Raw genomic sequence first — 22,925 nt, 5'->3', positions numbered from 1 at the left:
CTTCTGTACTATTGCTCTGTAATAGTCGTGAAGTATTTATCACTCTCCTTGATTACAAAATAATGGAATAAATCTTTTCTCCTGGCCTCATTCTGTTGCATTAGCAGCTCCAAAAGCCTTGGTTTTGCTTGAGAGGATGATGTGTTTAATCCTAGTTGAGCTGACCCAGGGAAGACAAGTCTCTTGCAGTTTAACTTGCGGTAGGCTGGCAAGCAGGGAGCGGACATTTTAGCTCACATGGTTGCTATCAAAGTTGCAGCTGCCCTGCTGGTAAGATTATTACATGGATATGTCAGTATGGGCTATATTAACTAGAATAAAATACACCTTTTCCTTCTTTGTGTTGCTGCACGCCCAATCCCACAGCAGAAGCAGCGTTCAGCGTGCTGCTGCATTTAAGTGGTTCTTGGCTAGCGGAGTAGCTCTTGAAGCCTGAGCCAGCTGGCAGAGTTTGCAGAAGTTTTAAGGCTCTTGTAAATTATGCTATGGTAACACAGACCTGGCTCCAGTTTGGGGAAGATGCAGATCACTCGTAGGATCTTCTTTCCTCGATTCTTCGGGCACTGCTGAAAGACCCAGTCCCACTTGCTTGCATTCTGTTTTACAAGCATTTAAAAAATGTCTGGTGGTGACCTCATGGCCACTGCGTGTCGCAGGAAGAAATCCTGATCCATAAATTTCAATAGAGGCCTATAAATGGCTTCTGTTGTCTCGCAGTCTTGGAGATCTGTCACCTGGCTTCCAGTAGTTTAAGTGTCTGAGCATGTGTTTTAAGGGGCAAGCTGCCATGTTAATCTCCATCCCTTAAGTTGTTGGTTCATTGTGACACTGAGTCTTGTTTGATGCCTTTTATACTTACCATTCTTACAGTTCTAGCATTTGAGTACTAAAACTGCATCTACTGTGCTGCCATTGCTGCTTATACTCTCTCACTCCTGATCCTCCATAAAGCTCCTTTATTTTGATGATCCTTTGTGGCCTTCCTGCATTTTACAGCTGTGGCCTCTCTTTGTTACCTTTGTTCATGTGTGAATTCATATCCTTTCCAAACATTTAGCCTCTTGTTTTTTTTTAAGACCCTGACAACTTTGGTTCCAGTTCATCTGAAATAAAACAAAACAAACAAACAAACAATGCCAAAAAAAAAAATCTGTGTAAGTTAGATTTTTTTTTCAAATGCAGATTGTATTTTTGTAGAGTTTCATTCCAATTTACTCAGCTCTTGTTGTTAAATTGCAATATTGGTTTTGCTGAGTATAACTTGGATTGGCTGTTGGTCTGGGGACCAAAAATTCTATCTGTCTCGTATTCGATTTGTAAAGCTTAATTGCACATCTTTAACGTATTTGATAAATATATTGTATGTATGTACAATATTCAATGTTGTTCACATATATACATATATTGTATTTATATAGATAAATGGCTGGAAACTCTGACCCATAATTGCATTTCTGTTAAATGTTTGTCTAGAGTATGGATTTGGTTTCATTTATATTAAATAATACAAGCTGAGCAATTGGTCACATTTAATCTTATAGTCAAATAACTTTTGATTTAATATTTTTATAGATTTTTTTCAATACCAAGTGTTTCTGCTTTAATAGTTCTTACTGACAACCAGTAAATGCTTTCAGCATATTTTCTAATTGCTTAAATCTGTAAAAGTGTGTTCTTAAAGCTCTTTGACAGGCTACTTTTTTAACCAAAGGAAACTAGATCAGTCTAGAGCCTGGAATCAAAGAGCATTTTTTTCCTAAGTGATGCAAATCAAATCCAAATTCTTAAATTTGAAGTCTGTATCTACGTAGCGCTTGGTAGCTACTTCATTAATCCTGCCCAAATTTTGAATCCGACGCTCGACTATTTGTTAGTAATGATGGCCGAAATGTATAAAATGAGACCGAATGCTAATCTGTGCTTTGCCTTGGCTTTCTGCTCTGTGTTGTCTTGGTGTTTGCGTCTTACCTCTTACGTCTGTGCTGTTTGTTCCCTTCCCTGTTCTCTAATCCTGCCCTTCCCTCCCCTCTGTTCCTTCTCATTGTCCACACTGACCCATCAATCAACCAACAACGCCCCCCCTTTCGTCGTGGTGATCTGCCCTGCTCTGGTTGGTGGCTCCGTGCTTGGGTGGCTGTATATTGTGCTGGACCAGTTCACCCAAATATGGCCTTCTTGCTGACAGGTATCACTTCTGTGAGAAGTGTTTCACTGAAATCCAGGGGGAGAATGTCACCCTGGGTGATGACCCTTCCCAGCCTCAAACGTAAGTCGGTTCCTTTCTCTTTCACGTTTTGTTTTTAGAAGGAGGGGGGCAACGTGTAGTCCTGATGCAGACGTGTGGTGTCGATGGGGAAATGCTGGCTTTCTTACTAACGAGAGATTTTTGCAGTAACAGATAACAGTTGTTACTGTGCGAAGTCTGTGCAGCAGTGTCAGCTTACGCTGCTCAGTGAAATAACGTGGTCGGGGGGGAGAAGGAAGCTGTGTCAATAAATGTCACTAATCCCTTATCTTTTCAAATGAAAGACTTCTGCTAATCCTGATGTCTCGCCTTTTGAAGCACAGCTTTTGTTTATGAAACCAATGGCTTGTCTTTAACCTGGCCAGAGAATAAGATGCCCTAAGATTTATGAGGAACACAAGCTGCTTTGGAAGGTGGCTGCTTTACTGACAATAGCTTCCCTTGTTCTGTGTGATTTAAAATTTATGTATATACTTGGCTATTTATTATTTTGCTTTTAATTTATCACAGAAAATGAAATTGGAAAAATATTTTCTGTAGCTTAAAATAAAATGAACAGAATTACCTTCTCAGAATAGAAAACACTGGTGTGCTTTCTTCAGATTTGGTTTGCTTATTTGCTGCAGTTCAGAATAGCGTGATAATGTCTCAGCCTCTGATATAAAGGTACTACTGAGTTTTCATGTTAACTCTTTGTCTCTAGAACCATCTCTAAAGATCAGTTTGAGAAGAAGAAAAATGACACACTAGATCCTGAGCCGTAAGTAACCATGCCATTCTTTTTAAGATAGTCTCATGACTTTCACTTGTTCTTTAGCCAGCACTTTAGAAATGAGTGAATAAAGTCTTCCTATTTCCTTCATTTCTGCCTAAACACAGTAAAATCTTTCTCTAGAAGAGTTGATAGCACAACATGCAAACTTGATGTTCACCATTGATAACCAAGACAAAAACGTGAGCCCCTTTTAGAGGCTGTTTCTATTTTACTAAAATGAAAGGCTAGTGTTTGAGTGCTATGTTCTTCCCCTACAAATGCTCAAAGGGAGGGAATTAGAAATAAAGGGTGTCTAGCTGAAGATTTACTTTTTAAATGTGAACTTTTCTAATGGCTGCTGCTGCTAAAAGGGAGCTCCTGTTCTCTGCCACGTGGTTCTGCCCCGCTGTTTTGTACCACTCTGGTGCACTTAGGTGAGCTAATTAAGGCTGTTGGGTGCCCGTCACACAGTGGAAAACTAAGCCAGGACCAAAAAAAATAAAATAAATAAAATAATAATAAAAATAATAATAATAATATAAAAAAGAAGAGCAAGATCTCTTCTGGTGGTGACCTGCTGCCTTGTACCTCCCTCATGTAACTTGTTGCTCCTATAACCCGGCTACAGGAGATGCTGAATGCTGAGGAACAGGATGCAGATAATCACAGGACCTTGCTAAATTAAATAAGGGAGACACCTTGAAAGAATTTAATATAGTGCTAAGGAAAAAAAAAAAAAAAGTTGACAGGTGTTTTAAGTAACTTGCAAATAAAGCCAGGAGTATGAAAGAGTAATTTCTAAGGCGTGTTCTGCAAGGCACTGCACAACCTACCTAAAAATGGCCTTCCATTTCACCGAGCATTTCACACCAAGCCGCAAGCATGGTGGGTGTGCACCTGGGAATTCAGCATTTTTCTCTTCCAATTTAGCTAGACTTCTAAAAACACGTTTTCCTCTTCACCTGAGTGCTCAGCTACTGAAAGGCATCCTCCTTACTTGAGTCTGTTACCCATGGGAAGCTCAGTGAAAGTCACGTGGGATATTTCTGTAGTAGCATTGTGGTACTCTTCCTGTTGGGCTTAACTAGCTTCTGCAAGACTTGATCTTACTGCTGTTCTGTTCTCTGGCAGTTTGATACATAACACATTTTATTTAATCCCTTTTCTCATCTTTGCAGATGCTAGATAGAGCTCCTTTGCCAGCCATTTAAAGATGGACTGCTGAGCTAGACCATTGCGTTTGATTTCAGAAACAGTGTTGCAGTCTTAAAAGAGAATTTTATTTTTGACATATGTTTAAAAAAGAAAAAAAAAAAAAACGTTGCAGACCTATGCAGGCAAAGACAAGTTAATACGTGTTTTCTTGGCACAGTTATTCACGAATGACTAGTTTTTACATTTACAGTAAGTTGAGCAACCATTTAGTCAGCTTGTGGTTGTTGCAACAATTGAAAATTAAATCTGTGAAGGTATTGTTAAGCAGAATTCTGTGGAGCTGGGAAAATGCAAAACTCCAATTAGAAACAGATAGAAATGATTCAGGAAGTTTTGCACGAAAACAAATTTCACATTTTTAACTAATAAATTGAGTACATTTTACAGGTCTTCATATAAAGATGTATAGATGAGCTGTATATATATAGATGTATATCCTATTTGCACGAGATAATGAGATGCGTATATGAAGCTGTTCAGTGAGTATTGTTTTTAACTGATGCATAAATTGGATCTGCCAAGGTTGATTCAGTTCCTAGCTGAAGGTTAGACAATTCTGGAAAATTACCTGCCTGACAACAAAAGTGATTAGCTGTTACTTTTTTCTTCCCAGGTTTGTTGACTGCAAAGAGTGTGGTCGGAAGATGCACCAGATTTGTGTATTACATTATGATATTATTTGGCCTTCAGGGTAAGATGTTTGTTAGCTTTTTAACCCTTGTATAATAAGAGAGATGTTTATATAATTAAGATTTTCTGCATTTGCTTTTTAATATTCATTAGTGTCTTTTAGTAGTTGAGTACAGACGGACAAAGCATTTCTAAATTTTTTTTGCATCTGTGGTCTCATTTCACTATATTCAGGTGTAAACATACGAAACAAACTTGTTCCTATACTCAGATTTCTGTGGTTTCTTTCTAAAACTTAAACAATTGAAGCTGACTGGACGTACGTATGTGTACTAAAAAACAAATGCAGTTTTATCTGCTTAGCAGAACTCAACCAGTTCAGAAGGGCTTTAAGTCCTTCAAAAATGGAAAGGTGTAAGCTGTTCAAATCCACAGAAAAATACGTTGTACCTTGGCAGTTAATATTATGTGTACAAACTTTGACCTGAAGGTAGCCAGTAGCAAGGCTTTATTTATTTATAAGTTTCTGGCACTTTCTTTCCTCTGTAGGTTTGTTTGTGACAATTGTCTGAAGAAAACTGGTAGAACACGTAAAGAAAACAAATTCAGTGCTAAAAGTAAGTTTGTTTCCATTTGTGTGTTCAATTTTTATTTTCTCCCTGCCATCACTAATCAGCTTTAATGCTGCCTGATGTCTTTAGCATCTATGTACCTGTTTTCCCTGAGACTTTAAAAAAAAAAAAAAAAAAAGGAGAAAGGAAAGGAATGGAAAGGGAAAAAGGAAACAAAACGAGTGGTGGATGTTTAAAACATTAACATGTTTCCTTTCCCCTCCTCTCACTCCCCATAACAACCCTTACTGAATTATCATCAGTATTTCTACACTCCTTCAAACATGGCATCACTGCTAACCATCAAGAAAGCACATCCCTCAGCTGAAAGCTATTGCTCAGCTGTTCTGGTGGCATTCATAATGCATATTAAGTAGAACCAGTTATCTTAACCACATTGCAAGTAAATTGCATAAAGCCGACTGATAGCAGACTAAATACAACCTGTAAACGAGTGTACAGCTGGGGTATGCTGTGAAATTCCTATCTGTTGAAGAATTTTTCTTACTAAGAAAACATATAAATATTGTTTGACTAGTAGCTAATGCAGAAAATGTTTCAAAGCCTAAAGATAAGTAAGTCACAAATAAGTCACCCAAAGAAGCATCCTGACAAAAAATGACGGTAAGCCAGAAGTCTGACTTTCTTCCTGTCTGTCCTGTTACTCATCCAGTAACCAACATTCGCCATTGCTACTACAACAAAACTTCTGTACTTAAGCTGCCAGAATATCTTACTACATTGTTACCGGTTTGGATACCGTTCTTCAAATTTGAGCTACAGTTTTGATAGTCGTAGAATCATCGAATATCCTGAGTTGGGAGGGACCCATAAGGATCATCGAGTCCATCCATTCAGTCCGAGTCCTGAGCTTTTATTGGAAGTACATGTGTTAGATATGTCCAAGAAACAAAATACAGTTGCTTTTTAAAATAATTTGAAAGTTCTAATATATCAAAATATGTGGCTTTTAGATCAGTTCCTTGCAGTGTATGTAATTTTAATGCTCCTTTTTTATCTATCGTATTTGGATATCTTTTTCTTAATTTTTCGAGTCTTTTTGCATTGCAGCATAAGGAAGAAGCAGATATCCTTCGGTTGCTTAGCATTAGAAAGATGGTAAAATAAAAACACTCTAAAACTGTAGATTTAACTAAAAGAGCTTTCTAACCAACTCATTAGCAGAAATTGAGCTGTTTCTATTTTTTCTTGTTTGCCTTGAAAGAAATCAACAAAACTAAATGATTTCTTCAGAAAATATCTGAAAAATCTTTTAAATCAACTACCTTCTGTTATATATGGAAATCCCAACATCTTTAGCCAGTACTGTGTTGGAATATGGAAAGGAAATAAGTATCTTTATGCTTCAACCTTCTTCCAGATTATTTTATTGATGGCCATCAGTGTTGTGTTGCTGATGTCATAACCAAAGAACCTCACTGGACAAGGGGAAAGACTAAAAGATGTAAAATAAGATGATTGTGTTTGACAATTTGTATAAACTGATTGCAAAATAAGCATTGAAGTATGTAGAAAGTAAGATCTTCCTCTGAGTATAAGTGGCTCCATTCCCAGTGTCGGTGCCTAAAATAATTTTTATCAAAGATTTTTTACTGCAGCATTCTCTATGCAGGCTCAGTAGTCAGGAAGAAGAACCAACAGCCTTGTGTCAGTAGCCAGATAACAACTGAAAAATGAAGCAACAGAGAGCTGAAAATCAAATGCATGTTAGTAAAATGAACATTGGTAGATTGAACCATCATTTTAGCCAAAGGTAGTAGGTGGGCCATAGAAAGTAGAAATATTAGTGGTAAAATAAACACAAACAGTAGGGGTAAGAAAAGTGGTTATTAATCTTCAAGTCAAAACAGTGTGCTGCTTTTGTTTCCTTAATTTAAAACAATCTTCATCTTATTTTCTATAATTTGTTGTGGATTTATTTGAAAACTATCACATTCTGTAATAGGACGAGAGCAGCTATGCACACAAAAGCTAATTGTAAATGTGAAGCCTTAGAGAAGGGATCTGGACAATATGGGGACTTGAACTTTTAAAGACCTCTATCACTGTGCAAGAACTATTTAAGCTTTATGTGCAGATTACTGTAACTGTTCCATCTAAAAGCTCTCTTGAAAAGAAAAGAAAAAGCAATGAAATCTCCATTGAAGTCAAAAGGCTTTTCATTTCTGTTGATTTGCTTTGCTTGAAAAGGTGTGGCATTGAGCCAGATCTATAAAGTGATGTAATCTCTGTCAAACAGCCAAATAGTGTTTTTGTTAGGAGAAAACATTTGCAGTGTTCATAAAATAAGCCTGCAAATTTAAAAATGCTACGTAAAACCTTCTTTGTGAGTTCACTTACTTAGTAATTTTTCCACTGTAATGGTTTTAGTTGCCGCGTAACGGTATGAATGCTTATGCTCTGGTTAAAAGCATGGGTTGCTTTGCTGTTTTAATTTTGGCTATAAAAAGAAAAAAACATAATTTTGATATCAAGGTAAAACAAAGGAAGAAAACACAGTTATGCAGAGAAGTGAGCTGAGACACTGTACGAACATGGTAACTGTCCCTGAAATGAAGTGGTTTCACCGGTATTAACACTTGTGTTGTCATGTTCTCCCCCTTCAATTCCAGGGCTACAGACTACTCGTTTAGGAAATCATTTGGAAGACAGAGTAAACAAGTTTTTGCGGCGACAGAATCATCCTGAAGCTGGAGAGGTCTTTGTCCGAGTGGTAGCAAGTTCAGATAAGACAGTAGAGGTTAAACCAGGAATGAAATCCAGGTTAGTAATATTAATTGCAATAAACACAATCTTAGTATTTTATTATGATGCCTACCTGCACACATATTGCAAAACTGTGCCAATTTACACCTGAATCCCTTTGCAGAAATTTGAAACTTAGGCATGAATAAGCAGGTCATGAAAGGTAAGAAAAAGTAGTACGTAGCAAATGAACCTGGAGGAGGTTGACAGCTTTATTTGGACTGTTTGGTGGGCATGTGGAGGGACACACTGGTTCTGGTTATAATACTCTGACTTTGTATTACTAAATCTGGAGGGAGAGTCTGACCATGCTTTGGTTAATGTTACTGAACACATAGTTTACTTTGAAACATCTGCTGATTGTTACTTACTGTTCCTTCAATTTGGGTTTTATAAATACTTTAGCTTTCAGAAGTTATTATTTAATGGTTACTTAATTTACTTATATACTTATTAATCAATGGTCAATGAAAAACTTGAAATTTTTATAAAGTGTTTGGGATTTAATTCATAAAGGTAATCTTGACGTCACGTCATCATAGTGCATCAGGTTTTTTACTCTGCAGTTACATTTAAAGGCTGGTGGTTTCTGAGGATGTTCTTGCATTCAGTGCTTGCCTAGTCAGTCACATGTTAACTGTATGGGCACTGTTTTCCCATGAGTTGTGCAGTGACAGGCTCTGTTTTAATACAGTTGTGATCTGACCCTAGTTTAACTTCTGCTTAAGTCTAATGAGTTAAAAGGAAGTTAAAAAGAGTTTTTTCTCCTTCTGGTAGGATATTGGTTTAGTAACTTTTTTTTTTCTTCTTTCTCCTTCTGTCACTCTTGTCTCCAGATTTGTGGATTCTGGTGAGATGTCAGAATCCTTCCCTTACCGTACCAAAGCTCTATTTGCATTTGAGGAGATTGACGGAGTCGATGTATGCTTCTTTGGCATGCATGTACAGGAGTATGGCTCAGATTGTCCCCCTCCAAATACAAGGTAATCTTTCATTTCTACACCAGTGGCTCATGCACAGAGAACATCTTGCTCCATTCACTGGGAGATTACTTTTAACTACAGAAGAGTGGGAGATGTGTTTCAATTCTGTGGCTGAAATAAGTCCCACAGTGTAACTGCAAATGACTTTGAAGGGGACAACTTAACAAAAATGTTAGAATTTCCAAAATTTTGTTTGTATTATCTACTTAACTTTACCTCTTGACGTATATTCTTGCTGTATTAAAATGCTACCCATCTTTTCATTCTGAGGGCTGTTTAAACCACGTTATGTTAAATATTCATTAGAATAATACAGAATCATCTTTTTTGTTCAGTATGGCTGTATATGTACCTTCTGTAAAAGTCAGTTCTCGGTAGAAAAAAAAGTGAAGTTCATCTGTACATCATTTTTTTCATTCTTCTCTCATTATTATAGACGTGTGTACATATCGTATCTAGATAGTATTCATTTCTTCCGCCCCCGTTGTCTCCGAACTGCAGTTTATCATGAAATCCTCATTGGATATCTGGAGTATGTGAAGAAACTGGGGTAAGTGAAATCTTTTGTTAAGAAATGTTTTTTTTTTCTTAGCATTTTGTTTATCCAGGATGCCAAGTAGCCTTGCACTCGGAGTAGTCTCTTTACTCCTGCCCTTTCTGAGGTCTGTGGAACACGTGCCTTTTCTGCAGTGGGGAGAGAGTTTGGATTTTGTCAGTAAGGTTGTTTTTCTGTCATTAGGATTCTTTCTTTCATTCTGGCTGTCTAAGTTAATTTAAAGATGGTAATCAGTATTGTTAAGGTTCTTTATTTGTGTGTGTGTAAATTGCAGGTATGTGACAGGACACATCTGGGCCTGTCCTCCAAGTGAAGGAGATGACTATATTTTTCATTGCCATCCACCTGATCAGAAAATACCCAAACCCAAACGCTTACAAGAATGGTATAAGAAGATGCTGGACAAGGCATTTGCTGAGAGAATCATTCATGACTACAAGGTTTGCTACTGTTTATTTGCTGAATTAATTTTTATGGGCTTTTTATTTGAAGATAACTAGTATTGCCTCATAAGATGTAAAACTGTGGTAGTGTTGTATGAGTGGTTTTATTCTCAGCTAGATAGTGTCTTCGTTTCCTTAAATTTTCTGAAGTTCTGCCTTTTAGATTGGAAACTCCTTACGGTTGGCTTCTGCCTTATTAACACTTTGAACAAAAACGCTACACGATTTAGAACCAAGAGGTGTATCTTCTTAAAAGCTTTTGAGCAACAGTGTTCTCTGGGAAATGTGGGGCAGTGTAGTCCTTTAGCATTTCTTCTTAATGTTTTTTTTTTTTGGGGGGGGGGGGGCGCGGAATCATTTGGTGAAGCTGTGCATCACCGAAGGTCATGTGCTGTCTCTGTTTGCTTTCTTGACTGAGCTTGTGAATTGTACAGTTCATGTTCTTCAGTCGACTCTGTAAGAAATGCTGCAGGCATTCCTAAAGTGCACCCGTGGCACCCCTACTCAGGTGCTTAAGGGAAAGAGGAATGAGCAAAAGCAAGTGGATTTTCCCGTACTGTACGGACTGGTTAAAAGGACAGGGTCATCAGTATGAGCTTGTGCTGAGGGAGGGTAGAAGCTGTTTGTCAGTGATGATTTCAGAGGATCGGGTGGAATACGGGACCTCACTAGTATGAAATAAAAATAAATTAAAAAAAAAACCACCTGCTTATAAAAATGGCTTCTTCACTTGAAGAAAAAAGAAGGCTTTTGTAACCACACGTGTACCCGAGGCAGTAAGTTAAGCGTGGAAAAGGTAGCATTTGCCACTCCAAACACATGCTAAAATTTACATGAATTTCTTAATGGTAGTGGTAGTGCAGGAAAAATAATTGATGTTTTGATCGTAAATGACAGTTACTAAATGTGTGGAACAGAACAGCATAGATCAAACTGTGTCATCTGATGTGGAGTAGCAAAGAGCTAGAATCTCTCTTTCTTTGCCAATAAGCTGGTCTTGATAGGACCCAGTAGCGGGTTCCTAGATGAAGAGCTCACAGACTTTCAGACTTGTCAGGGAAAGGATTGGATGAGACGCACTTGCTGTCGCTTCTGCTCTTGTTCAGAAGCGGTGTAGGAAAAGCTCAGTGGCGGGGCTTGATTTTTAATTGGTGTACTTAGCAGGGAGGGCTTTGTTACCTTTTCCAGGATTATCTCTGTCTGTACCATCACGCACCCGTTGTGAGATGGAGGTTCAGGAGAGCCTCAGCAGCTCTCTTTCAAAGCTGAAGTAGGGAGTGAGCTGTTAACACTTCTACCACACCAGATCTTTGTGCTGTTCTCAGAAAAAAAGGCCTGCAAGGAGTGGGCCATGGGCCGTGAGCGAAGCACAGCTCTCAGTGTGGCATGGATTGCCTCTCTGGTTCTCCCATCGCTCTCAGTGGTCTTCATTTGTTTGTTCTTGGTATTGTGTCACTTAACAGGACATCTTCAAACAAGCAACTGAGGACAGGCTGACAAGTGCCAAGGAGCTGCCATACTTTGAAGGTGATTTCTGGCCCAATGTGCTGGAGGAAAGCATTAAAGAGTTGGAGCAAGAGGAAGAGGAAAGGAAGAAGGAAGAAAGCACTGCAGCTAGTGAAACAACAGAGGTGAGTTAGCTTGACGTGTTGTATGTGCTTCTGGATCACAAAGCTGACAGTTAACACTTCGGTAAATTAAAGAGTTCACAGCCTGTAAGCTAGGAAAAAGGTCATTCACATCAAATCTTAAGTCGGGGTTCCTTTTATCTGCATTTCTGATGTTCTTCTCAGGTAAGAAATATACTGATGGCTCGTTACTTCATTAACAGAGTTAGAAGTCAGTTATGTAGTTCAGCATTTCTGTTTTCAGGGAAATGTCTTAAGCTACTTTCGGATTGCATCGTGATTGCTACATTGGCTTGCAGTCATTCAGCGGAGCTTCTGGTTCACACCTTTGCAAAGGTGTTTGTGTTTTGAAAGATGCTGTATTTTTCAGAGCTGAATTAAATTTTGCCTTTATTTAATCAAAGATACTTGCAGTCACTTGCAATTAATGCTTCTGAATTTCAGTTCCCAACTGTTACAAGCTTTACAGTGGTGAGAAATTTTGATTCTGATGGTGGTGTTCCTTCACCAGCGTTCTTTGTGTGAATAATTAAAAAAAAAAAAAAACTCCCAGCCAGAATGTCATTATTTTATATTTGTCTGGTTTGTATCCGTAACCAAATGGTTGTAGTGCTTTTATACTGTCCTTTTCCCTTGTGATTTACAGCAAGGTATTTTGAAAATAAATACAGTAGGAAAATCTGAAGTCAGGATCAAGGTGGAACCAGAAGCTTTAACTGGGGAGAAACTGCATTCAGCTTAGATGCTGTGACAATTTGCATACAGTATGTGTTACGTGTGATTGATGTGGAGCAATTTCATTTATGTCAGAAAGTTCCATCTATTAAACCTTACCGGCTCCTTCAAAGCTGATATAGTTTGCTGCTGTTTTTATGGAACTGTAAAGTTAATGGCTTTCACCTTTTTCATTCTGAATGTAATTTTAAAATTTGAAATATTTCAACAAACATAGCAGCATAAAAGTAACTGAAAGGCAAGGCTTGAAATTTATGTTGCAGTGTTCTTTTGTTAACAGTATCACTTCCAATAAATCATAGCCTGCCCTTGTAGCCTGCCATTCTGAAAACGCCAGGGTAAACATGTGCATCCGAGAGGGGGGAAAAAAAGGTGCTTTAAAATTCCCAGAACCGTTGTTAAACTCATGAGTTTACTTAAAGTGAGAAGAGAAGAGCCATGACTGTTAAAATCCGTATGTTCCACTTAATGCCACTGTTGTTGCTTGGAGTGTGGTGGGAACAAAATCTGCATCCAGCTTGCTCAGGATGTTAACCAGAAATGCAATAAAAATTGAAGCAGCGTGGTCTTTGCCCCTTGGCTCAGGAAAAAGAGTCAAATGAAAGCGTGAGGACTTGTCCAGTGCAGTCACCAGAACTTGCATCATTTCGTGTAGGAAAGTGTGCCCAGTAATGGGGGATCTCCACATGTAGAAACAATTGAGCAGTTTGCCTTGTATTGCAATTGTACAGAACCTGTTTATGACAAGAACATCACAAAAACACTTCACGTACCTGGAGAGAAAATTTAAGTCAAGTGTAGTTCAACAGTATAGTGCCCCAGCTCTGCAGGCATCCTGAAAACATGGAGAAGTCAGCTGTGTGACTGCTGTCCTGTCTGAAGTGGTGTTCTGTGGAACGAAACACAGGATCAGAACAAAATAGAAAAAGCAAAAGTAACATTAGGGATCAGAGGTCACGGTACCGGCCTGCATTTTCCTACCATTACTACCATAGAGCTCGTTTTCTCCTCTGTGTCTACAAACTTCCCAAGGAAGCTGGCTATAGATTGAAGGGATGCAAACATTTCTACTGCAGTCCAGAGATGGTCATATAGTATGAAATTCAGTCCTTAACTGTACTGGGACAATGAGAAATGACTTTGGGGATGTGGTTTGCTGATTTTTAGGAGGAATAGGAGGAAGCTTCTAGGATGTTGAAGCTCACCCTGGGAAGGAGGAGAATTTGTTTGAAAGGGTGCCCCAAGCATCAGTTGAGAAGAGATTCTAAAGAGGTGGTAAATATTCAGGAGTTCGTGGAAAAGGTTCTGTAAAGGCAAGGTTCAGTGAGTAACCATGCCATTGGTGTCTCTGGCAAACCTGACTGAATCTGTTAAACGGTGTCAAGATGAAAGAGTACAAAACCAATCTTAGAACGTTTGGAATAGTTTTGTGTGATTGACCATGTATAACTTAAAGATGTAGTAGAAAGGAAATGGAATTACACCATCGGCTAAGTTTCAATCTACTTTTTCCCTTGGAGTTCAAATTTCAAAACCTGTGTTGGTCCTCCAGAATGAATAGGCAAGGGGAAGACGTGCCATAACGCCATTGGGGCAGTAGAAAACTTTGGGAAAGAAAGTCCTAGGAATACACTGAATTCAATTCCAAATACTTGCAAATCACTTAGAGCTCAGTCTGGCTTGCCCTTAGTATAGTTTTAATTTCCAAACAGGTTTGGTCAGAAAGTCAATAAAATTAGTTACTGAAAAAAACAAGGTTCGACAGGGAATTCCCGTCTAGGCCCAGTGAACGGAATGGGAGACAGCAATGAGGCATATGGTCTACATGTAGAACTGCTTCTTCAGTTGGAATGTTTTTGTTTTGTTTGAACAAATGTGCTTGCAAATAAAACCTGTTTGCCTGTACATAGTGTTCGTGAAAGAAACTGTTGCATGTATCTGTATCAGAGGATTTCAGTAGCTTATTTTTGCATTCTGCAGCCCAACATCGTAGTGGTCGGGGGATTTTTATTGGGTGGTGTGCTCCCTGCTGGGAGTTTGTGTTTTGGAGTTTGTTTGTTTTTCGCTTGTTTTTGTTTTAAGGGTTATTAGAAATGTAAAACTGTTTCTGTTTTCGCAGGTCATCTAAATAGCATCATTTGCTTTTTTTACTCAGCATTCAGAATACATTCACTGTGGTCTATGTTGTAATTGTACACAACTGAAGGTTTTAAGGGCTTGATATTTTTTGGAGTTACAGATGCAGTAACAAGTCTTCAGGATTGGGAAAAATGTGTTTTGTTAGTTTTGAATCCTACGTGTCCTTATCTATGCATTAGCCTTAGATTTGTTGATTAAAGTAATTAGAACTCGAGCAAGTGTGTGAAGTCCTAAATGCACAACAAAGCAAAATCTACTCTTGTAGAATTTTTTTAAGTCCATTTTATTTGTGACTCATTTTATTATCAAATGTCTTCAGGATTTTGAAAAACAAGCAACGGAAGCTGAAGTATGATGTTTGAGAAGGAAAAAACTAACCTGAAAATTATTTAATGTATCTGCATAGTTGAAAAAAAATGAACTATTTTTAAACAACATTTGAAACTTCTTGCTTGCTGGTTTGACTTCTTGTTTTTCCTGGAGGATAGGATATATTTAACACAGTATGGCTGACTTGCAGGCACTGGAGCAAAGTTCTATTATTGACAGCAGAAGTGTTTCACTTTCAGCTGCAGTGAATGGGAGAGAGCTCTATAAAGTTTAACACATTTCCTATGCATTTATTGCAGGGAAGCCAAGGTGACAGCAAAAATGCCAAGAAAAAGAACAACAAAAAAACCAACAAGAATAAGAGTAGCATCAGCAGAGCTAACAAGAAGAAACCCAGCATGCCAAATGTGTCCAATGATCTGTCTCAGAAGTTGTATGCCACCATGGAGAAGCATAAAGAGGTACTGTCAAAATGTGCTGTGTAAAGAGATTTTATTCCCGTAAATCGAGGCATGATGATAGAACTGAAAAATCAGGAAGAGTAAAGCTTTTGGTTATGCTGAGTTTTTTCAGTTATGTAACAACATATTGAAGAGATTACCATAAACTAAATCAACTAAATAACATTTGCAGCATGACATTACTGCAACAGAACGTGAGCTTTTCCTGCAGGATTATCTAACGTTTTTGGCTTTTTTTCCGTGTTTATCTGCAGGTCTTTTTCGTGATTCATTTACATGCTGGGCCTGTAATTAACACTCTGCCTCCCATTGTGGACCCTGATCCATTACTTAGCTGTGATCTGATGGACGGGCGAGACGCCTTCCTCACCTTGGCCAGAGATAAGCACTGGGAGTTCTCCTCACTACGCCGATCCAAGTGGTCCACGCTCTGCATGCTGGTAGAACTACATACTCAAGGGCAGGATCGCTTTGTCTACACGTGCAATGAGTGCAAACATCATGTGGAAACAAGGTGGCATTGCACTGTCTGTGAGGTACGTGTGTACCACCCGACACTTCAACCAAGCTTGTTTTCTTTTGTTTTGTTTTTGCTTTTGAATATTGCCTCAAGTTCTTCCGAATTAAGCATATCCTGATGTAAGGAATGCTAAGCCTTAAGGGAATCTGACTGCAACAGTGGGGTCTCCCTTCTAGAATAAGCGCCTTTAGATTCTCTACGTGGAAACCTGAGATACTCTGGAATGGCAACAGCTGAGTTATTCCGCTATGGCTGTGTCAGTTAGCTCCTCTGCATAGAGCAGCTTTTACTTAACTTTAGGGAATTTCAGGATGAGGTGGTAGGGTGTGACACTGCCAGAGTAGTAGGAATCTGCGGACACTAGCTCATCCCCTTGAAATGGATGTCCACGAGAGAGGTTAGCTCTGCTTTGTACCTGGTACTTGGTGCTGTAATGAGTGCAGCCAGGTGCGTGCCCGGGCTGCTGTGAAGCCGGGTGAGGAGGCTACCACAGCTCTCTATCGCTGTCTCTTCTGCCCAGCATTGGAGGTTGCTTGCCCTTCAGATCAGCCCAAATAATTGCTTCCTAACCTGGCTCAATACTTGTAATGTCTGGTCCTATTACAGGATAGATCACTTCCAATGAACTCTGTTAGAGAGCAATTACACACGGAGTTAGACAGATGGACTTGAGGGGAAGATAGCCTCTAGAGGGCTTGTGATGACCTCTGGCTGTAGCTGAACAACAACAACAAAAAAAAATTTGAATAAGTGCAACCTAGTTTTTACACTGCAAGTTATTGCCAGGTTTGTGGTGGAACAACCTTAATTAATCCCTTTGAGGAAAGCATTGAGGCAAGACTGCAGGAAACGGATCGTACACACTAGGGGAATTAAGTGGTGGAAGGAAGTGGGGCCTTGAAGTTTCTTCTGGGTACTTCTGTATGAGAGAGTGACCTTTCTCCAGGAAAAAAAAATAGCACAGGGCAGTGAAAATGTGGGTGTTTGAGCAGGTTTTCAGATAAGTGTCTGTCTTGGCATGAAACCTGCACTTCTTAGAGATTAAAAAATACATTTCAGGTTACAAATTATTTGTCAGTAATCACACAAAGAATACTAAAATGGAGAGCAAAGCTGTGGTTTTTAAGCACTTAGGTAGGTTTGTACTGTTTGGAGGTGTCAGCTCTCCTTGTGTAGGTAGCCCAGTAGACACCACAGTGAAGTAAAGTTACCATCCTCAAAAGGTAGGGAGGCACATGACTGCTGTATAAGAAAAATGAAGAGACAATGACAGCCCATTTGTGTTACCACCCACAACAGTCGAGACCTGTGACTGCAGGCTCACTTTGCTGAGGCAGCTGATGGGGCTTCTGCCTTCTGCTGCCCAAAACCCCCGGCCCCAGAGGTCCAATCCCACTGTCCTGGAGGCTGTGTGGCACTTCTCTACCTCAGTGTACCAGGAGTGTATTGAAAGTGGCAGCTGTTCACAGCGCGTGGCGGTTGTCTTGCTGTTGTTCGGCTGTTGTTTGTACCCACTGAAAGCCAAAGTGTGCTTCCACGTCAGGGTCATGTTGCTCACCTAGCAGCACTCTTGGTCTCCTCTTTTACTGCCGCAGTTGGTGCTTTACAGACAACTGAACCCTGGATTTTCTTTGCTTTCAGGACTACGACCTCTGCATTAACTGCTACAACACTAAGAGCCATGACCACAAGATGGTTAAGTGGGGCCTGGGTCTGGATGATGAGAGCAACAGCCAAGGAGAGCAGCAGTCCAAGAGCCCCCAGGAGTCACGACGACTGAGCATCCAGCGCTGCATTCAGTCCCTTGTCCACGCCTGTCAGTGCCGCAATGCAAACTGCTCATTGCCATCCTGCCAGAAGATGAAACGGGTTGTCCAGCACACCAAGGGTTGCAAGCGCAAGACCAACGGTGGCTGTCCAGTGTGCAAACAGCTCATAGCTCTTTGCTGCTACCATGCCAAACACTGCCAAGAGAACAAATGCCCTGTGCCATTCTGTCTCAATATCAAACACAAGCTTCGACAGCAGCAGATCCAGCATCGCCTGCAGCAGGCTCAGCTCATGCGCAGAAGGATGGCTACCATGAACACCCGAAACGTGCCTCAGCAAAGTTTGCCTTCTCCTACCTCAGCAACGCCTGGTACCCCTACACAGCAGCCAAGTACACCGCAAACACCGCAGCCTCCTCCCCAGCCCCAGCCTTCCCCTGTAAGTATGTCACCGGCTGGCTTCCCCAGTGTGTCAAGAACTCAGCCCCCCACTACTGTTTCAGCAGGAAAACCCGCAAACCCGGTTTCCGCACCTCCACCTCCGGCCCAGCCTCCGCCAGCCGCGGTGGAAGCAGCTCGGCAGATCGAGAGAGAAGCTGCCCAGCAGCAGCAGCAACTCTACAGGGTCAACAACATTAACAATGGTTTGCCTCCTGGTCGCCCGGGACTAGTAAACCCGACGGTGGGTTCAGTGAACCAGATGCAGCAAGTCAGCATGAATGTACCCCGGCCAAACCCTGTAAGTGGCCCGGTGATGTCCAACATGCAGCCTGGGCAGTGGCAGTCGCCTCCGATGCCGCAGCAGCAACCAATGCAGCCAGGAATGGCGAGACCAGTTATGCCCATGGCAACACCACAAGCAGTGGCTGGGCCCAGGATGCCAGGCGTGCAACAGCCGCCACGGAGCATCCCCCCGAACGCACTTCAGGACTTACTGAGGACCTTGAAATCACCGAGTTCTCCGCAGCAACAGCAGCAGGTTCTTAACATCCTTAAATCCAACCCTCAGCTTATGGCAGCTTTTATAAAGCAAAGAACAGCCAAATACGTGGCTAACCAGCCCGGGATGCAGCCGCAAGCAGGCATACAGCCCCAGCCTGGGATGCAGCAGCCGCAGACCGGCATGCAACAGCCGGGCATGCACGCTCAAGCAGGATTGCAGAACATGAACGCGATGCAAGCGGGAGTGCAGAGACCGAGCGTTCCTCCCCAGCAGCAAGGGATAGGAGCTATGAATCCCCAGGGACAAGCGATAAACATTATGAACCCCGGCCACAACCCTAGCATGGCAAACATGAGTCCGCAGTACAGAGAGATACTGAGGAGGCAATTACTGCAGCAGCAGCAGCAGCAACAGCAGCAACAGCAAGGAGGGGCTGGCATGGCAGGAGGGATGGCAGGACATAGCCAGTTCCAGCAGCCTCAAGGACCGGGAGGTTACCCTCAGGCCATGCAGCAGCAGCGGATGCAGCAGCACATATCCATACAGGGGGGGTCCATGGGACAGATGGCTCAGATGGGACAGCTGAACCAGATGGGCCAGCCCGGCATGGGGGCAGACGGCACTCCCAACATTCAGCAAGCACTGCAGCAGAGGATCCTGCAGCAGCAGCAGATGAAGCAGCAGATAGGGTCCCCGGGCCAGCCCAACCCCATGAGCCCACAGCAGCACATGCTCTCAGGACAACCGCAGGCGTCTCATCTCCCTGGCCAGCAGATCGCCACCTCCCTCAGCAACCAGGTGCGGTCCCCAGCGCCCGTTCAGTCTCCCCGTCCCCAGTCCCAGCCGCCACATTCCAGCCCTTCACCGCGGATACAGCCCCAGCCGTCACCGCACCACGTCTCTCCCCAGACTGGTTCCCCCCACCCAGGACTCGCAGTTACTATGGCTAGCTCCATGGATCAGGGACACTTGGGCAACCCAGAACAGAGTGCAATGCTTCCACAACTAAACACCCCGAACAGGAGTGCGTTGTCTAACGAGTTGTCTCTGGTCGGTGATACCACCGGGGACACGTTAGAAAAATTTGTGGAGGGTTTGTAGCATTATGGGAGCATCACTTTTTTTTTTTTCCTTTCGTGTTCTTGGGACATTTTGTACTGAAAATTCAGGCATCTGGGTTGTTTTGAATCCTAGATGGAACTGCTGCTTCCTACACGTGGAAGAATGAATTGCTGTTTAAAAAAAAAAAAAAAAAAAAAAAAAACAATACAAAGAATATATTTTTTTGTTAAAGCCAGGCAGTTAAAATATCTGGTCTCTTTTGTGGGTTTTTTTGGTTTTTATTTTTTTGTTGCTGTTGACTCATACCTTTTTTTTAACGGGGAAAACAAGTTCATTATATTCATATTTTTTATTTGTATTTTCAAGACTTTAAACATTTGCGTTTAAAAGAAGAAAAATAATATTCAGAAACTGTTTCCTGAAATAATGCAACATTATAATGTATCCCGATAACTTTGACACGTTGCGGGAAGATTTTTTTTTCTATAGTGAACTCTGCAGGCGTTTGAAGTATTACCCCTGGAAAGATAGGAATTGACTCTTGCACACAAAAACACACATTGGCCAATGCCAAAATCTTTGTCTTGCAGATGTAGAAATTGTTGCTTTGTTTCTCTGATAAAACTGGTTTTAGATGAAAATAGGGATGATCACTCTTAGACCGTGCTGATTTGAATAGAGAAGAAGCATTCTTTTCTTTCTTTCTTCTATGTGAAACTTGAAACGAGGAAAAGCAATTCTAGTGTAAATCATGCAAGCGCTATAATTACTATAAATAAGAAAATCCAAGAAGATTCAATCACTGTATAGAATGGTAAAAAAGAAAAACTCATTTCTTACTTATAATATCATATTGTTAAATAAACTGTGTGCAACAGAAAAAAAGGGTGGTCCTTCTTGAATTCATGTACATGGTATTAACACTTAGTGTTTGGGTTTTTTGTTATGAAAATGCTGTTTTCAACATTGTATTTGGACTATGCATGTCTTTTTTCCATTGTATATAAAGTATTGCTTAAAATTGATATAAATTACTGAAGTTTTTAACATGTATTCTGTTCTTTAAAAATCCATGTAAGAATGTTTAAGGTTTTTATTTATTTATATATTTTTTGATCATGTTCTTTGTAAGACATGGCTATGAATATTCACTCATTACACAGAGCAGCCAGAGGCATCGGTAGGAGTGGCACGATCCGTGGAGTATTGTAGGTAGCATGTCTGTTTTACAACGCCCTTTAGTGATTGTTTCCTTTTCGGGGAGGGAGAGGAGAGGGGAATGGTTCCCATACATTTAATACTTACAGGTGTTCATCCATAAGGGTTAACTGGAATAAATTATTAATAGCCGTTGCTTTTTAAAATCTGCATTAATTTAGAGAAGGATCACCAATGAAAGGAAAATAGAGAGTATTGAGTTAATTCTAGGCTAATTTATTTAGTCTACAGTAAAATATGAACCTATTGACTTTAACACTATTTTTCTGCTGTTAACTCTGAGTCTAGATTTGAGGGTTTTCTGTGGAATAAAAAATAACAAATCATGTACATGTTCCCTTTAATATCCTGCCCTCATGTTCCTGGGATACTTGCCCCTTCTCCTCCCACTGAATTACTTTCTCCAAGTTAAAATCCAGGGAAACGTTCCCAGCGTAGGTGTGAGCTAAAACCACAACTAGCCTAAAATGCCGTCACTCAGACCTGAGGCTTCTCGATTACATGCAACTCACCTGGGATTCGCAGCAACCCCAGCAGCGCCCGGCAGCCTGCTCGTGCTCCGGGGGGAGCTTCTCACCTTGGGTTAGCGCTCCCTCCATCCAGCCTTGCGTTTGTAGGAGCGGGGCTGGGGGAGGACGGGGCGAGAAGAGCGCGTGGTTTCTCTCTTGAAAGGAGAACTTTGGTCCCCGTGCTCTGAAAACAGTATTGCGCTGCAGCGCTACTCCGTTCTTAACTATAGAGTCTCTGCTTAAACTTTTCTTGCCAACCTTTATCTATTGTACCTTTTGCACCACCCTTGGATTCATCTGCCCATGCAACTGTCTTCAGCAATTCAAGATGTCAAAATTGGGGGCTGGGGTGAGGTCAGTGAACACTAACCCAAAGCTTGTCCAAAAGAAATTGCTGTAAAAAAGATGGAAAGCCCTGATGCTGTGTCTCATGCTGTGTACTTAAAAAGAGGAAAAATACTATATTTGTGATCAAAAAGAGGAAACTTGAAATGTGCTGGTGTTTCTAATAAAAGCTGGTAAAACTGCTTGGATTGAAGGATGCTTCCAGTTGGCTGGTGCCCACTAGGATCGGCAGAGCCTGATGCCTGAGGTTAAGATAACCGCACCCGATCTCGTTAAGACCTTTAAGTAGCATCCATTTTAAGAAAATGTTGGCACGGCTTCCCCCTTTGAATAAGCTGGGTCTTGTACGGAGCAGAGAGCTGCGTGGCTGCCGGGCTGCAGCTCGCTTGGGTTCTGCTTCGTGGGGAAGAGTGAAAAGAGACCTGGTGGGAAGCAATTGCTGGAATTTTTCTAAGTACAACCTAGCATATGCTGAGGGCACCTAGCAAGGGATGGATTTAGACAGGATAATCCCATATCGCTGGAGCAACTGCTTCAGATAGGAGCGGGTATTTTAGGGAGAGAAGTGAAGCAAAGCTGAAGTGAAATGCAAGCAGAGGCTGGGTTTGGAGTACAGCCCCTGCAGCCCCAGAGCGAGGGTTTCGTCCAGTTTCCTTTGAATGTTGATACGAAGCTCAGCATATTTGAAGTCTGGATGGATGTCTGGTATTTCAGGTCCTTGCCTGTGTTCTCTGGGGGTGGTACTGGCGATTAGGAACAGCACCTGAGGAACACGAGAATTTACAGTGGAAGAACATGCTGGAGACTGGTGCAGGATCTTCACCGCTGGAGGTGGGGGCTGAGACCTTCCCCCCTTGAGAACAAATGGCTCAATTCTGGAGGGGAAGAAGGTGCTCACACCTGAATGCTGAGCTGCAGCACCTTGCTTCTCTGCTGCTCTTTGTCTCCAGCTTTCACTGCGCTCTGCTTTCTGCTGCTGGCTGTCCTGGTGCCAGCACCACTCCAGCGAGAGGCTGTCAGCGTGTTTCTTGCTGCACATGCGGCAGCTGAGGGCCCCCCCCCC

General features: G+C 41.3%; 1 protein-coding gene across 5 annotated transcripts in view; it reads left to right on the top strand.

The window, feature by feature from the left end:
- CREBBP (CREB binding protein) overlaps nt 1-20,890 on the top strand; it is a 79,390-nt gene extending 58,500 nt beyond the window's left edge. For 4 of the 5 annotated variants that reach the window (XM_035339459.1, XM_035339458.1, XM_035339455.1 and 1 more), the window contains 12 exons: nt 2,156-2,266; nt 2,949-3,005; nt 4,828-4,905; nt 5,394-5,461; nt 8,089-8,239; nt 9,058-9,204; nt 9,641-9,754; nt 10,035-10,200; nt 11,667-11,834; nt 15,335-15,496; nt 15,751-16,032; nt 17,658-20,890. In XM_035339459.1, the coding sequence (XP_035195350.1) occupies nt 2,156-2,266; nt 2,949-3,005; nt 4,828-4,905; nt 5,394-5,461; nt 8,089-8,239; nt 9,058-9,204; nt 9,641-9,754; nt 10,035-10,200; nt 11,667-11,834; nt 15,335-15,496; nt 15,751-16,032; nt 17,658-19,829 (3,676 nt within the window). In that variant the 3' untranslated portion in view covers nt 19,830-20,890. The remainder of the gene's footprint in view (nt 1-2,155; nt 2,267-2,948; nt 3,006-4,827; nt 4,906-5,393; nt 5,462-8,088; nt 8,240-9,057; nt 9,205-9,640; nt 9,755-10,034; nt 10,201-11,666; nt 11,835-15,334; nt 15,497-15,750; nt 16,033-17,657) is intronic. The other variant, XM_035339456.1, reaches the window with a different exon arrangement.
- The last annotated feature ends 2,035 nt before the right edge of the window (nt 20,891-22,925 follow it).

This window comes from Oxyura jamaicensis, chromosome 14 (assembly GCF_011077185.1).
Source record: "Oxyura jamaicensis isolate SHBP4307 breed ruddy duck chromosome 14, BPBGC_Ojam_1.0, whole genome shotgun sequence".
NCBI lineage: Eukaryota > Metazoa > Chordata > Aves > Anseriformes > Anatidae > Oxyura > Oxyura jamaicensis.
This window is presented reverse-complemented; position numbering and strand designations above follow the sequence as displayed.